At 43.6% G+C, this 15,137-nt stretch overlaps 1 protein-coding gene across 1 annotated transcript in view; it reads right to left on the bottom strand.

Moving 5' to 3' along the window:
- FAT2 (FAT atypical cadherin 2) overlaps positions 1–15,137 on the bottom strand; it is an 87,750-nt gene that overhangs the window by 9,065 nt on the left and 63,548 nt on the right. Inside the window, 6 exon segments of the mRNA XM_020964281.2 lie at positions 2,649–2,794; positions 4,720–5,530; positions 9,178–9,375; positions 11,254–11,397; positions 11,818–11,955; positions 13,986–14,200. Of these exon segments, the coding sequence (XP_020819940.1) occupies positions 2,649–2,794; positions 4,720–5,530; positions 9,178–9,375; positions 11,254–11,397; positions 11,818–11,955; positions 13,986–14,200 (1,652 nt within the window).

The following is a 15,137-nucleotide window of genomic DNA, read 5'->3' on the forward strand; positions in this document are numbered from 1 at the left end:
CAAAAATGAGAGGCAAGAAGAGTTGGACAGTCCAAGTTCCCAGATTCACAGAGGAAGCAGAAAAAGGCCTCCAGCACGTTAAGTGCATTCTCTGGGGAGGATTTTATGGAAAGAACAAGAACCAAACAGGGTGAGAAGAGGGCAGCAATTTACAATCTGCAATGATGTAGGGAATATCCAAACATTAGAAGTCACCACTTTCTGCAAAGTAAAGTACTTTTATAACACTTCCTACCTTTCAAAACACTCACACTTGAGAGGGAATGAGTGAATCTTATTCTCATCAGATTTGGCTTAAGGAGGGAATAACATACACTCAACTGGGTATGGAAATCTATCTTACCCTTCAGGAAATTAGGGGGGAAGGGGATAAGAGAGGGGGGATGATAGAAGGGAGGGCAGATTGGGGGAGGGGGTAATCAGAAGCAAACACTTTTTAGGAGGGACAGGGTCAAAGGAGAGAATAGAATAAATGTGGAGTGGGTCAAGATGAAGGGAAATATAGTTAGTTTTTTACAACATGACCACTATGTAAGTGTTTTGCATAACCACACATATATAACCAGTATCGAGTTGCTTGCCTTCTCAATGATGGTGGGTGGGGAGGGAAGAAGGGAGAAAATTTGGAACCCAAAGTTTTAAAAACAAATTTAAAAATTGTTTTCACATGCAACTGGGAAATAAGATATATAGGCAATGGGGTATAGAAATCTATTCTGCCCTACAGGAAAATTGAAGGGGAAGGGGATAAGGGGGGGGAGATAGAAAGGAGGGCAGATTAGGGGAAGGAGTATTCAGAATGCACACCATCTTGGAGTAAGGGGGGATGAGATGGGGAGAAAATTTGGAACTCAAAATCTTGTGGAAGTGAATGTTGAAAACTAAAAATAAATTAATAAAATCAGAAAAAAAAACCACTCACACTTGTCATCCCCTTTGATCTATGCAATGGACCTGGGAGAGAGACAAGTTGGGGATCATTACACCATTTTACAGATGGGAAAGCTGAGGCCCAGAGAGAAGTGACATGCCCACAGTCACACAATAAGCAACAGAGCAAGAAATAGTCTTCAAGTGTCCTGATTCCTAATCCAGGCCTCCTTCCACTGCACACTTCTTCTTAATATAGCGCAGTCCTCAAAGAGTACAGTAAATGGTGGTTGTTCTTCTTTGTGCTTGAAGAGGACCAGCAGTAAATGGTAAGGCCCTATCCATATAAGTGTAAACTCTTATTACTCTCTTTTGAATGCTTGCAGCACCAAGATAGTCTTTGTGGAGGATTGATGCTCAGAACATGGACACAAATCATGCAAGATAAGGAAGGTGGCAAGGTGGGTTGGTTGGGATGTATATCAATGGAAGGAGAGATCATTTTCAGGAGCTTCTGTCATTGCTGGTGAGAGAAGAATGTCACACCTGAGACCAAGAGAGAACTAGGTAAAATGGCCTGAAATAGAGGAAGTGAAGGTAAGGGTTCAAGGAGATGAAGGGGAGGGCAGGGATGTCTCTTGGATTGGGAAGTCTTCGTGGAGGAAGTGACTCTGGAACTGAGCCTTGAAGGATGGATAGAATTTGGATTGGCAGGAAGGAGGATCAAGAACATACCTAATAAGAAACATGAGAAACAACATGAACAAAGAAATTACCATCAGGCAGGGAGCTTTATTCCCCTCAGCCAGTAAAGCATAGTATGAGTCTGTTAATTGGCTTTAGGTACCTTGAAGCATCCTGACAGTTCAGGACCCAGAACCCTACCTTGCTTGGTGAGGATAAAAGATGTTCAGACATGGGTAGGAAGTTCAAGAAGGAAGGTCTGGACTTGGGTTCTGGGCACCTAGGCTGGCCAGTAGGGGACATGTATTCTGCCTACTTCACTAGTTTACTTAGGGCAAACCCTGACCATAAACTCTTTGAGGGTAAAACCAAGGTTTACTATTCCCTGTAACCCATATACATGCCTAGGACCTCATCAGGTGTTCTGTGCAGGGCCAATATTTATAGTATAAGTATGGAGGGTCAGCTAGGTTGGTGCAGTGGATAAAGTGCTGGCTCTGGCATCAGGAAGACCTGAGTTCAAATGCAGCCTCACACATTTACTAGTTGTATGAACCTGGGCAAGTGACTTAACCTTGTTTGCCTCTGTTTCCCCATCTGTAAAATGAGCTAGAGAAGGAAACAGCAAACCACTCTAGTATCTTTGCCAAGAAAATCCCAAATGGAGTCATGAAGAGTTCGGACATGACTGAAACAACAACAAGATAATTATCTCAACTTATTTCTCCTGAGTAGGTGTCTTGGTATGGCACAAAGAACCCTATGCTGGGAGATAGAAGATCTCTGTTCAAGACTTAGTTCTCATTCTCTGGGAACCCTTGAATATGTTACTTAATTTCCCTGGGCTTCAGTTTCCTTCTCTGCATGATAAGATAGTTGAACAAGATAATGTTGGAGCCACCTTCTAGCTCTTGTATGCTATTCTAAGAGTCCCTTCCACTTATGACACTGAATTTTCCAATTCTACCTCACACGCTCTAACTCTCACACACTATCTAGCACTAACAGTCTTTGTAAGCATGTCTTTGCCAGGAAACCAAAGGCCAGGCAGGACGGGCCCCTCCTCCTCCTGCCCCCCAAAAGATTGGTCCTACCTCCAGGAAGGCCGCTGTGGACCAGTTGAGGAAGAACAATGAAGCATGAGGCTGTTGGGTTTTCAGCTGCAGACGGATACGCCAGGCCTGGGCAAAAGGGTGTTGGTATCGCACCGAGCTCTGACTGCCAAACCTGGCAGCTGTGTCTGCAACAACAAGCTTTGTTACCTTAATCCTAGTCAGGTAAATCGGGACTTTTCTTCTCTGTCCTTAGGGAAGTAGGGACCCCTAGTAGTTCAAGGCTTTCTCTGGGGCCAGAGTTAGGGCTCATACTAGGGCTGGGGTTAATCAAAGGTACAAACCAAGGCTCAATGAGGGGCTGTTTGAGGGGCATTTCTTAGCAAGTCTTCAGGACCAGGGATGGGGGTCAGTCAGGGGCCATGGTTAAAGAGAAATTAAACTATGGCCTTTTCTACAAGGAAAATGTGTCTACACTCAGTCCCTCCACTTCCATACCCCTCTATCTCTTCTCAGTCTCCTGCTTCCATTATAATTACTGAACTAAAATTGCTGTCATCAATGTCCTAATCAGCAAATCCAAAGACATTTTCTGCCCTTATCTTTCTTGACCTCTTTGTAGCATTGAATATGATTTTCTTCCTTTCTTCTAGAAACATCACATTCTCCTGCTTCTCTTCTTGCCTCATTAACCACTCCATCTATTTCCTTTGCTGGTCCCTCATCTCCTTCCCAACCCCTTAGAGAGGGGTCTTCTCTAATGTTCTATCCTTGGCCTTCTCTTTCTCTACATTCTTTCCCTGGATGATCTCACTCCCATGGATTCAATTTCATATATATGGAGATGATTCTTAAAGCTATATCTCTACCCTTTCCCTTTCCCCAGATCTCCAGTACTGTATTTCCAATTGCCAGCTAGCTATCTTCACTCAGATAATCCATCCGCATTTTAAACTCAACACGTCCCAAACTGAACTATTCATCTTTCCCTCTTCCTAACTAACTTCTCTATTTCTGCTTATGTCACCACCATCTTCCTAGCCATCCAGGTTTATAATCTTGGAGTCATCAATGACCCCTTTCTCTTCCTCACACTCCCTTCCCACCTCTCCCATTCAGTCTCGTTAACAATTCTACTCCTGCACACTATCTCTCCATGCTAGACACAGGGGATGCAGACAGTTTTGGACATGTTGCGTTTGAGATACGAATGGGATATCCAGCAAGGCTTTTAGCTAGTTAAGGAGAACTACAGTTCAGGAGAGAAATTAGGACTAAATATATTGATTTGGAAGTTGTCTGCACAGAGATCGTTGAATTCATGAAGCAGATGAGATCACCAAGGAAAAGAGTGAGAAATAGTAGGTCTGAGACACAGTTTTGGAGACATCCAGGGAGATAGAGGATGATTCAGCAAAGGAAACCAAGGAGGAATGGTCAAAGAAACAGGGGAGGAGGGAACCAGGAGAGATGAGTGTCATGGAAGCTAAGGGTGGGAGGAAAGTATCTAGGAAGGAGCAAGTGACAATGTTAAAAGTTGCAGAGAGGTCAAGAGGGATAGGGGCGAAACTTGGCAGCCTTGGTGAGAGCAGTTTCAGTAGAGTACCAAATTGTCATACTCTATATACACCCCCAAAGTTTTCTTTGCTCACACTGTTCCCTCTATCTGAAATGCCCTCCATCCCATGCTTTGCTTTTTCAATTTCTAGCCATCCTTAAAAGCCCACCTTTACCAAAGGGGCCTTTTCTGATTCTCCCCAATGGTAACAACTTTCCCCTTCTTAGCCTAGACCTCGCGTAGTGCTGTGTTCTGCACTTTTCTGATATACTTGTGAAATTTCACCACCCAGAATTTAAGCTTGCATCAGGGCAGAGACTCTAAACTTTGTATCTCTTCCGGTATCTAGCTCTGTGCTTTATATGTAATAGTAACTAAATAAATATCTATCCAGTTAAAATGGATTCAATTTAATTAATGCTGTAGTCTAACTGCTACAATGAAAGTGCAACAACCTGGGACATAATGGAATTAAGATTAATGCCTGTCTAGGATTTAATCCTGGGAAATTAGGCCAGCTCCAGTCTTGTCCCAAGGACAAGGAGGCTTTCTCACCATTGCAAGAGCAGTTCAGTCTCAGGCTGTATTTAGGGGTCAAGATGCTAATCCTGGCTGTGCTGTAGGTGGACACGGCTCCTGAGTCCAGTTGAAGAGTCTCTGTGCAGCTGTGTTCCTGGCAGCCTGGGCCCTGGCATAGCACCACAGGAGCCACTTTGGTCATGTGGATTCCCACGGAGTGCTCCATCTCTCTGGCTCGGCGGGCAATGGAGTCTGCAAGGCTTCGGGGCTCGTGGAAAGAGCCGAGGGCGTCCTCAAAGGCAAGAAGGAGGTCTATTCCTGCTGCCTCTTCTGTAGGTTGCAGGCTCACGGGGTAGATGTGCTGACGCTCAAAACCCAGGGCACTGCCCAGGAACCTCTGGAGGTTGCGCCAGTGGTCACCCACAAACTCCTCTGGAGAAAGATGACGGAACTGCAGTAGGACAGTATGCGCCTGGGCTTCTGGAGCTGCATGCCACACATGGACGTGGACTCCAGCCAAGGCCACAAAGGTCCCGTCACTGACATTGATGTTGAGGATGTAGTGGCCGTGGGGCAGCCCTTCATTGGCAATGATCTTGCCATCAGCAATACCCACTGAAAAGTAGCCCTGGGTGGGCTTTTTCTCTGTTAGCCTATATGTTAGAGTGTCATGGGGATCCCGGTCAGTGGCATGGATCTTCCCTACCACGCCTCCCTGGAATGTCTGCTCCCCCGTGGTGATGAAGATCTCTAGAGGGAGGGCAGAAGGCGGGTACTGGCTCTGCTCTGTGACTTGGGCATTGACAAAAGCTGAAGAAGAAAGGGGAGGAATTCCACTGTCTGATACCTGTCAAGGAAGACAAACCACATTCATTAGGAATGGATCTGATGGATACGATGAATTCAGAGAAGCGTGGGAAGACTTATAGGAAACGATGCGAAGTGATGTAAGTAGAGACAAGTAAACAACGTGTGCAATGCCTACAGTGACATAAATGGAAAGAACAGCAAAACAACTGAAAATGGATGCTATTAAATGGCCAAGCTTGTCCAAAAAGAAGAGACATAAGAAGGCAGCTTTATCCTTTCCTTGGAGAGGGGGAAGCTATGGGCGTGCAACGCTGCAGAACGTCAGATTTTTTCTGAAGTACTGGTTCATTTTGGTGAACTGCTGGAGTTCTTCCCCCCCCCCCCATTTCATTCTTTGTTACAAGGGATGTCTCTTTTAGAGGGGAAGGGACACATTGGGAAATGTAAATGATGTAAATAGAAAATATATGAATAAAATTTTATTGCCCATTTCAAGAAAACAACCAATGCTTCCTGAATATCCAAGCACGTTTGTTCTGTGCTGGCAAAGACACGAATATAAAAATATAGTCCCTGATCTCACACAATCCCTCAGTGTCTTCTGCTGAGATGACTTCCTTCTTCATCCACATCTGCAATGCACAGCATGGGCCCACCTTTGACCACACCCTCTCTTAGAACTGCACCTGCCTCTTCCCAGATCCAGCACTTTGAAATTCCGTTCTCTGGCCACAACTTCCTCTCTGTCCATCTACTTTACCCATTCTCTCACTGACCCAACTACCCTATACTGACACCCTGATCACTTTCATTCCTATTCTCCCAGTCCATCTTAACATCTCTGATTTTACTTATCTCCCTCTTCAGGTCCACCCAGTCTCATTAGTTATTGCATTTCTGAGTATCTTCCTCTTCACATACCACCATTCAACTTCTCTTCTCCTGCTCACTTGCTGTTGTATCCATCAATCAAAAAGGCCTTCCCCGGACCCTTCTGTTCCATCTAACTACTGTACCATCTCCCACTTTACCTTTACTGCTATACTTCCTGAAAATGTTAGCTATCCCTCTACTTCCATACCACCCACCTACTCCCACTTTAGTTCTTATAACCTGGCTTCCTTTAATCAGATGCCCCTCTGTAGCATCAGATATTGTTGATCACCCTCTCCCACTGACTTCTCTCTTGACTTCAGAGATGTCACCCCGCTCTCCTTATTATTTACTTATCTCTAAATGCTCCTTGGATTTTCTTTTCTTTGCTCCTTCTATTCTTAATCTCTTAATGTGAGTGCTTCAGTTTTTGGCCCCCTTTTTTCTCTACATTCTCTCTTCTATGTGCAGGCTTGACCCCATAATCCGCCTCTTTGGGTCTCCCTTTGGGGCCTCTCTAGCTACTGCCCTAGAATCACTTGCTTCCCTGACCTCTCTTCATCCACTACCACCCTCAGATTCAACTACCACTATTGTGCGGGTGACTCATAAAATCTATATTCCCCAGCTCTGGCCTCTCTTTCTCAGCTCAGGATCTACCTCCCAGGCAAGACAAATCCACATATTTGCATGACCTAAAATTCATGTCTCATTGTGGACGCTAAGTCCAGCAGCCCCGTGTTTGGAGATGGGGAACATGCTTCATCATCACTCTTCTGGAGTTGAAGTTGATTATTGCATTGATCGAAGTTCTTATGGCTTTCAAAGCTGTTTTTCCTTGCACTGTTGTTACCCAGTCTTTCTAATTTCCACACTCTCTCCAGTCCAATTGATTTCACAGCATGATCAGACTAATCCATCTTATGTCACTTCTTGGCTCAAGAAAATTCAGTGGCTTCCTGTTCCCACCAAATAAAAGCTCTCAAAAGCCTTACATTGGAAGACCTTCACAATTGACAGCCACCCTCTCTTTAAATCTTACATTACTCCCTTCCAAACATGCTACATTCAAGTCACACTACTCTCTGTCCCCTGACCATCTGGCTCTTTCCCACCTCTACACTTTTTTGCTCATGCTACTCCCCAGACCTGGAGTTTCCTCCCTGTCCCTCTTCTTTTGTTGAATTCCTACCATTGTTTAAAGCTGAACTCAAACGCCACCTCCTTTTACAAAACCCTCCCTGATTCTCCTGATCCATGAGGACCTTCATACTTGAGTCTCTGATAGCACTTTATTTTGTTTCTCTCAATGTTATCATGTATTGGTATATATTAGGTTCACGTGTATCTTCATGAAGTCCTTCTCCAACTTTCTTCTCTTATGTTTGAAGAGAGAGGGACCTTGGGTCCTTGAGCACATGCCCCTGCTTTTGCTTCTCTCCGTCTGGTGTCTATCGTTTCCTACCTTTAGGTGGAGTACTGGAAATAGAATGGCCTTGTGAAATTTGAAAGGTTGGCGGTCCAGAGTCTGCAAACTGGAGCCCATTGCTGGCATAACCCCAAAGACCCAGCCCAGCATTTGATCGATCGCCACAGCTAAGATGCCAGGTTCTATAAGAAGAAGCAACTCTTCCTTAGCATCTGATAAAACACAGTATCCAGAAGTGACCTTGGCAGGGGGAAGGGGGAAGGATGAGTGTTTGATAGTAACTATTTTAAAGTAGCTGCCTATTCTTCACAGGGACTGAGATGCTATGGGGAGGAAATGTTTGTATTTCTGTCCTTGCTGTAACTTCATAATAAATATCCTTTTTTTAACAGCCAAAAATGAAAGTCTCTTTCTGATGTCTTATCCTACGGAGATAACCCTGGTTTCTCAAAAGTTATGCTCTTAGTGCAAGCTATGGAAGTTAAGCTGGAAAAGCTTTGGGTATGAGTCTGTTGACTGACTATGTGTTTGCTTTCTTAGTCTAGCTAAGTTTGAAGTCTCATCACCACACTGGCTATAGAATAGCAAATTTTTCAGCCCTGACAACTCTTGAAGACCATTCATGAAGTTGCAGAGGGGTTGTGATCTGCTGTGGTATACCTACATCAACAAACTCACAGATCCTTTTAGTGCTGACATTAAAATATAGTTTCTATGTATGTCTTATCCCATTGCTGGACTGGAAACTCCAAGATACCAGGGTTGGCCTAGATGATACCTAAAGTCTCTTCCAAGTCTAAATCTTATGATTGTTAGCCTTCTACACCTGGGCAGGTCACATCTGGATGACTGTATCCAGTTTTTTTTTACTTTATTTTTTTTTAATATAAATTTATTTTTTTGTAGTTTTCAACATTCATTTCCACAAGTTTTTGAGTTCCAAATTTTCACCCCGTCTTACTCTTCCCCCACCCCAAGATCTGTATCCAGTTGTTAGGACCACATTTCATTGACAAACTGGGATGTGTCAAGAGGAGGTGGTAGCTGGGATGATGAAGGGATGTGACAGCATGCTCTATGGGGATTGACTGAAGGAACTGAGTATGCTTAGCCTTGACAAGAGAAAACTTAAAGGGAACATAATCCCTGTCTTCAATTATCTGAAGGCCTGTCATGGGAAGGAGGGATTCTATTTATTCTGATCACAGAAGGAAAAAGTAGGAGTAATTGGGGAGACTGTAGGGAGGCAGATTTCAGCTTCGTATACTAACAATGAAGACTGTTCAAAAGAGGAATGGGCTCCACTGGACATTAGGAAACAGTAGGGACTATTCTGACAGATAGACACACACACACACATAGAGCTCTAAGGAGATTTTCACCTGGATCTGAAGCAGATACTGCTCTTTGAATCTTCTGTTCAGAGCTGCTGCTGTCACTAGCCAACCATCCTCTGTGACCCGGAAGGCAGAACCATCATTGCCCTCGATGATACGGAATGAGTATGGTGGCCCATTCTTTGGGGAGTCTCGGTCATTCAGGATCAGCTCCAGAACTCTGCTGCCAAGTGGAGCATTCTCCTGAGATAGTAGGAGACATGCAGTTAAGGAGTGGAGACTTCCTTGTCAAGGGGTCTTCCTTTTTGAGCCTCAGTGTCCACTTTTGGACACTGAGCCTCCATCTCCTCCATCCGGGCTCTCCTTCTTGTCCCACCCTACCTCTTTATAGAGTACTTTATAATTTGAAAATACAAAGGACTTTCACATTCATTATTTCATCTGATCATCATATTAGTTCTTAGGTAGGCACAGCAGGGATTTTTAATCTCAATTTTATAGATAAGAAAGCTGAGGCTCAGAGAGGGTCTGATGAATCTACATAATTCCTATAGGAATTCATAACACACAAAAATCACAATCCTATTAAATTCTTGTGTGCCACACAGCTGGAACCTTTGGTGGGAGGAGCAGACTCCTGACTCTACCCCAGCCTCACATGGTGTAATAGAAAACATAACTGACTTCAAGTCAAAAGATCTGGGTTCAAGTCCTTGCTTTGACCCTTTCTAGCTGTGTGATCCTGTCAATTCTCTTCATCTTTCTGAGTCTGTTTCCTCATCTGCAAAAGGAAGGTGATAGCATCTAGCACACAGAGTACTGAACTTTGAGTTGGGAAGACCTGAATTCAAATCTTGCCTCGGATACTCAATAGCTGTGTGACCCTGGGCAAGTGACTTAGCTTCTCTCAACCTTAGCTTCCTTGTCTATGAAATAGAAACAATAATAGCATAAGATTATTGCAAGGATCAAATGAGATATATCAAATGAGGTAATATTTGTAAAGCACTTTGTAAACCTTAAGATCTAAAGTGCTATATAAATATTAACTACAAATATTATTATTGTCAACCCCCTCCCTATCTTGGGCTATTGTGAGTAAATCAATTTTTAAACTATATAATAGTAGAAACACTGGGTTTGGAATCAGACAACCTGAGTTCAAAATATAGCTCTACTACTTACTACCTACTTGAATGTTTGCTATTAACACACTACATTTTCTCTGGGTCTTTCTTATTCATCCATAAAATGATTGGGTTGGCCAAGATGATACCTAAGGTCTCTTTCAAATCTAAATCTTATGATTGTTATCCTACTATAATTGGGCAGCTAGGTAGCTCAGTAGATAGAGAGTGGGGCCTGCAGTCAGGAAGATTCATCTTCCTGAGTTCAAATTTGGCCTCAGACATGTACTAGCTGTGTGACCCTGGGCAAGTCACGTTACCCTGTTTGCTTCAATTCCTTAGCTGTAAAATGAACTGGAGAAGGAAATAGCAAACCATTCTTTGCCAAGAAAACCCCAAATAGGATCACAAATAATCAGATACTACTGAAACTAATGAACCACACAAACATCTGGGCAGGCCACATCTGGATGACTGTATCCAGTTCTGAGGGCCACATTTCACTGGCAAACTGGGATATGTCTAGAGGAGGGTGGTTGGAATGATGAAGGGGTGTGACACCAATCAGCTAGAGAAACTGAGTGTTTTTAGCCTTAAGAGGAGAAAACTTAAGGAGAACATCATCCTTATCTTCAGTTATTTGAAGATCTGTCATGTAAAGGAAGGATTCCATTTATTCTGACCCCAAAAGGCAAAAAGTCAGAAGAAAGCAGGGAGGCCAGAATTTAGCTCCACATACTAACAATTAGACCTGTTCAAAAGAGGCACGGGCTTTACTAGGACATTAGGAACCAGTAGTAAACTCTCACTTCTGGAGCTCTTTGTAACAGGGCCTGGACATACTGGAGATGCTATAAGGGGTTGATTCCTGCTTCAAGTAAGCAAGGGTTGGAAGAGATGATCTCAGAGGAACCTTCCAGGTCTGAGATCCTGCCATTCTATCAAGAGATGGGGTGGGTGGAGTACTGAGCTCAGGGTAAGCTCAGAAGCTTACCTGGACCACGATGCTGTAGTTGAGCTGGAAGAAGCGCGGCGGGTTATCATTGACATCAGCCACCTGCACATCCACTTCCACATCCTGGTACAATGCCGGCTGCCCGCTGTCTGTGGCTCGAAGTGTCAGGGAGTAGCTAGAAGTCTGGCCCAATGCAGGTATGGGGTAGGGGATATTAGCAGGGGGGTAGAATGCCCTGCTAAGTGATTTCTCTCTCTTTTTTAAGGATGCAACTATCTAGAGTGGGGGCCAGCTTCTGGACTTTAATGCTGGGTGTACTCCTAGAACTGAAACCCACGGCACCTAGGATACAGGATTTCATCAGGACCATGTGGTGATTCCACCAAAGGACCAAGCTCCATAGAGGTCATTTAGTCTATCCCCCTATGTGAGCATTCCTAAGAGGCATGATGATGAATTGAGTATGGCCATAATTTACCCTTTGTTCAAGGAGCAAGGGCATTGTCCTTGGTCCAGATACTATTATGGCTCGGCCCAGAATGTGGGATGTTAATTCCTCTTTTTCAGTTTCCCCAAGGGGGTCTATTACACTGTGTCACTCACCTCCTCCCAGTCCAGATGCTTGGCAATTTGGAGCTCTCCCTTCTTAGGATGGATGGTAAAGTGTCGCAGTTGGTCCCCTGCCACCAGGCTGTAGGTAATGGCACTGTTTAGGGGTCCATCCCCATCAGTTGCTGATACCTGTAAGAGGGAAATGACCTTCTGGGAGGAAAGAGACTGACCACTTTTCATGGCCTCAGTTTCCTCAACTGTAAAATAGGGATCATAATGTACTTACCTCATAGAGTTGTGAGAATAGAATGAAAGAATATTTGGAAGGCACTTCAAGTTCGTGGCAGAGACCAAGTACTATATAAATACTTACACCTTTCCTTTTCCCCTTCCCAAGCCTGCCATGGAAACTGTGCTAGTTTTTCCCGAAAAGGCAGGAAAGCTGTTCCTGGAACTTGACTGGTTCAGTGTTCTAAGACTCAAGACTTTGACATGGCTTTCCTGCCACAAGGGCATAAAAAGTTCCAGAGGAGCTAATGTCCTTTAGGACTGATGGATGTTCTATGGCTGTGGGAGTCAATACAACTTTCCAACCAAACGAGTTTCCACATGGAGACAAGTAGGGCTGAGTCTACTTAAACCAGCATTGCATCCTTGTTGGGGATTCTCTTTACTTCACGGCTAAATAAACACCCTTTTGTTACTAGTCATATGGTCTACAAATGGCTTATTTCGTTCCAGTCCTGAACCTGAGTACTAAATGGGCCTGAGTCAGGCCCAGCCTATGAAACTAGGTGAGTCTTCCCAGCAAGGTGCAGCTCAGGGCTGGACTCAGTTCTATTCTTTTGTTATAAGGGAGAGTTTTATTGGGAGGAGAGAGTTAATAGGACATGCCACCAATGTTTAAAAAACCTGAATAAAACATTCTTTAAAGAAAAGTTGATACAGTATAAATTTCTTTCCCTTTATGAAAATGAAAATGAAAATGAAAACGATAGACATAACTGGCTCTTTCTGTATGTACTATTCTTAGCCTGGCTATGTGTGTTCAAACACACACACTCAAGAAAAGATCTGATGTTTATATAATACAATTAATTATTTTTTGAAGCATAATTGCAAAGTTGTCTCTAGGCACTAAAACTACTGGATAACATAGCCTTGGTACAGTGGGAAGAGACCACTGGACAATGAGACAGAAGGCCTGGGTTCAAGTCCTGGATCCATTACTTGCTGGCCCTTTGACTATGCAAGTCACATTTAACTTGCAGCCTTAGTTTCTTCATCTGTAAAATGGGGATACTAATTCCTCTAACGGGGTATTGTGATGAAATGTTTTATAAATAATTCTTTTTTTTTTTTTGCTCTCTGGTAAGGCAGTCGGGGTTAAGTGACTTGCCCAGGGTCACACAGCTAGTAAGTGTCATGCGTCTGAGGCCAGATTTGAACTCAGGTCGTCCTGACTCCAAGGCCAGAGCTTATCCACTGCACCACCTAGCTGCCCCAGAAATGTTTTATAAGTAATAAAACACTTTTAAAAATTATTATTATTATCTTACGAAGCTTCTCCTTCTACTTGTTCCTTCTGTATCCTGGTAGCTATTGTGTATATACAAGTACAGCTGGATAACACTAATTACAAGTCATCCAATAATACAACATGTAATCTCGTGGTGGCTAGCACTTGTATAGCACCTTAAGGTCTAAGATGCTTTACACAGGTCATCTCGTTTGACAAAACAATGCTGTGAGGCTGACCCATTTTTAATAGGTGAGGAAACTGAGACTGAGAGCAGTTGTGCCTTGTGTAGGGTCACAGGCTTCTGCCCAGAGTAAGGGAAGTTTCCACCCCCTTTCTTTGTCTGCCTTGTTTTCCCTTCCCCCCACAGAGCATCACCACTCTTGGTCTCTTGGCTCATTTCTTGGTGCTTTGGCCTACAGAGTCAAGTTGGTGTTGGCAGGGCCAGCACAAAGAAAGTCCCAGACCTTATGGTACCACAAGGTGTCAGACACAGGCCAGAGACATTGAGACCTGCCACCCATTCCATCTACCTTCTAATCAAAGTTTACAGGCCCTCTGGCTTTTTCCCTCAGGCAATTCTTGTCTTCCTATCTGCTAATCTATATGGAGATGTGAATGACTGACACAAGGAGGGAATCTGGCTCCAAACCTATATCCTAGGTCAAAGGTCAGGCATAGAGGGTAAGGGTGGGCTTACCGTGAGGATGGTCTCTCCCACAGCAACATCTTCCTTAACCTCTACACTGTACAGATCCTGGGGAAACTTGGGTGGGTGATCATTGACATCAGTAACGTTGACTACAACCATGGTCCCATCATTGAGGGAGGGGGATCTCTTTCGAATGCACTCGATGGACAGGTAGTACTCTTGACCCATTTCAAAGTCCAGGCTCCCACTGACATACAGAATTCCTGTTTAGGGGAAATGGGAGACAAGGGTGATGAGACAAGTGAAATTATGTGGAAGCAACAGAGTGATTCCTCTGAGGGTCACACCAGCAACCTGTAGATGCAAAGGGACTTCAGTAGGTCATTCTAACCATTCCTCAGGTGGCTTCGGTTAAGCTGATCTAAATATAGGTATTCCTAGCACTTCTAGGGCTATATCCCAAAGAGATCATACAAATGGCAAAAGGACCCACATGTACAAGAATATTCATAGCAGCTCTTTTTGTGGTGGCAAAGAATCGGAAATTGAGAGGATGCCCATCAATTGGGGAATGGTTGAGCAAGTTGTGGTATATGAATGTAATGCAATACTATTGTGCTAGAAGAAATGATGAACAGGCTGACTTCAGAAAAACCTGGAAAGACTTGTATGGTTTGATGCTGAGTGAAGTGAGCAGAACCAAGAGAACTTTGTATACAATAACAGCCACATTGTGCGATGACTAATGATAAACTGAACCCTTCCCAGCAATACAAGGATCTAAGACATCTCCAGAGGCCTCATGACAGAAAATGCTACCCACATCCAAAGAAAGAACTATGAAGTCGAATTGCTATTTTTTTCTCTTCTGTTGAGTTTTGTTTCCTCTTTCTGATGGTTCCTCCTATTGGTTTTAATTTTTACTTACAACATCACTAATGTGAAAATATGTTTAATAGGAATGTAAATGTATAGCCTATATCAGATTGTGCGCTGTCTTGGGGAGGGTGGTGGGGAGGAAGGGGGAGAAAAATTTTAAACTCAAAAGCGTATGGAAGTGATTATTGATAAATTAAAATAAATTAATAAAAAAATAAATATAGGTGTTCTTGTCCCAACTTAGAAGATCTTCAGAAGGTGCTTCCCCATTTTACAGATGAGGCAGCTATGAGGCTCTTATCCACATCGTCCCCTACGTCC

The sequence above is a fragment of the Phascolarctos cinereus genome, unplaced genomic scaffold, assembly GCF_003287225.1.
Source record: "Phascolarctos cinereus isolate Bilbo 61053 unplaced genomic scaffold, phaCin_HiC Scaffold_2;HRSCAF=192, whole genome shotgun sequence".
In the NCBI taxonomy this organism is placed as follows: Eukaryota; Metazoa; Chordata; class Mammalia; order Diprotodontia; family Phascolarctidae; genus Phascolarctos; species Phascolarctos cinereus.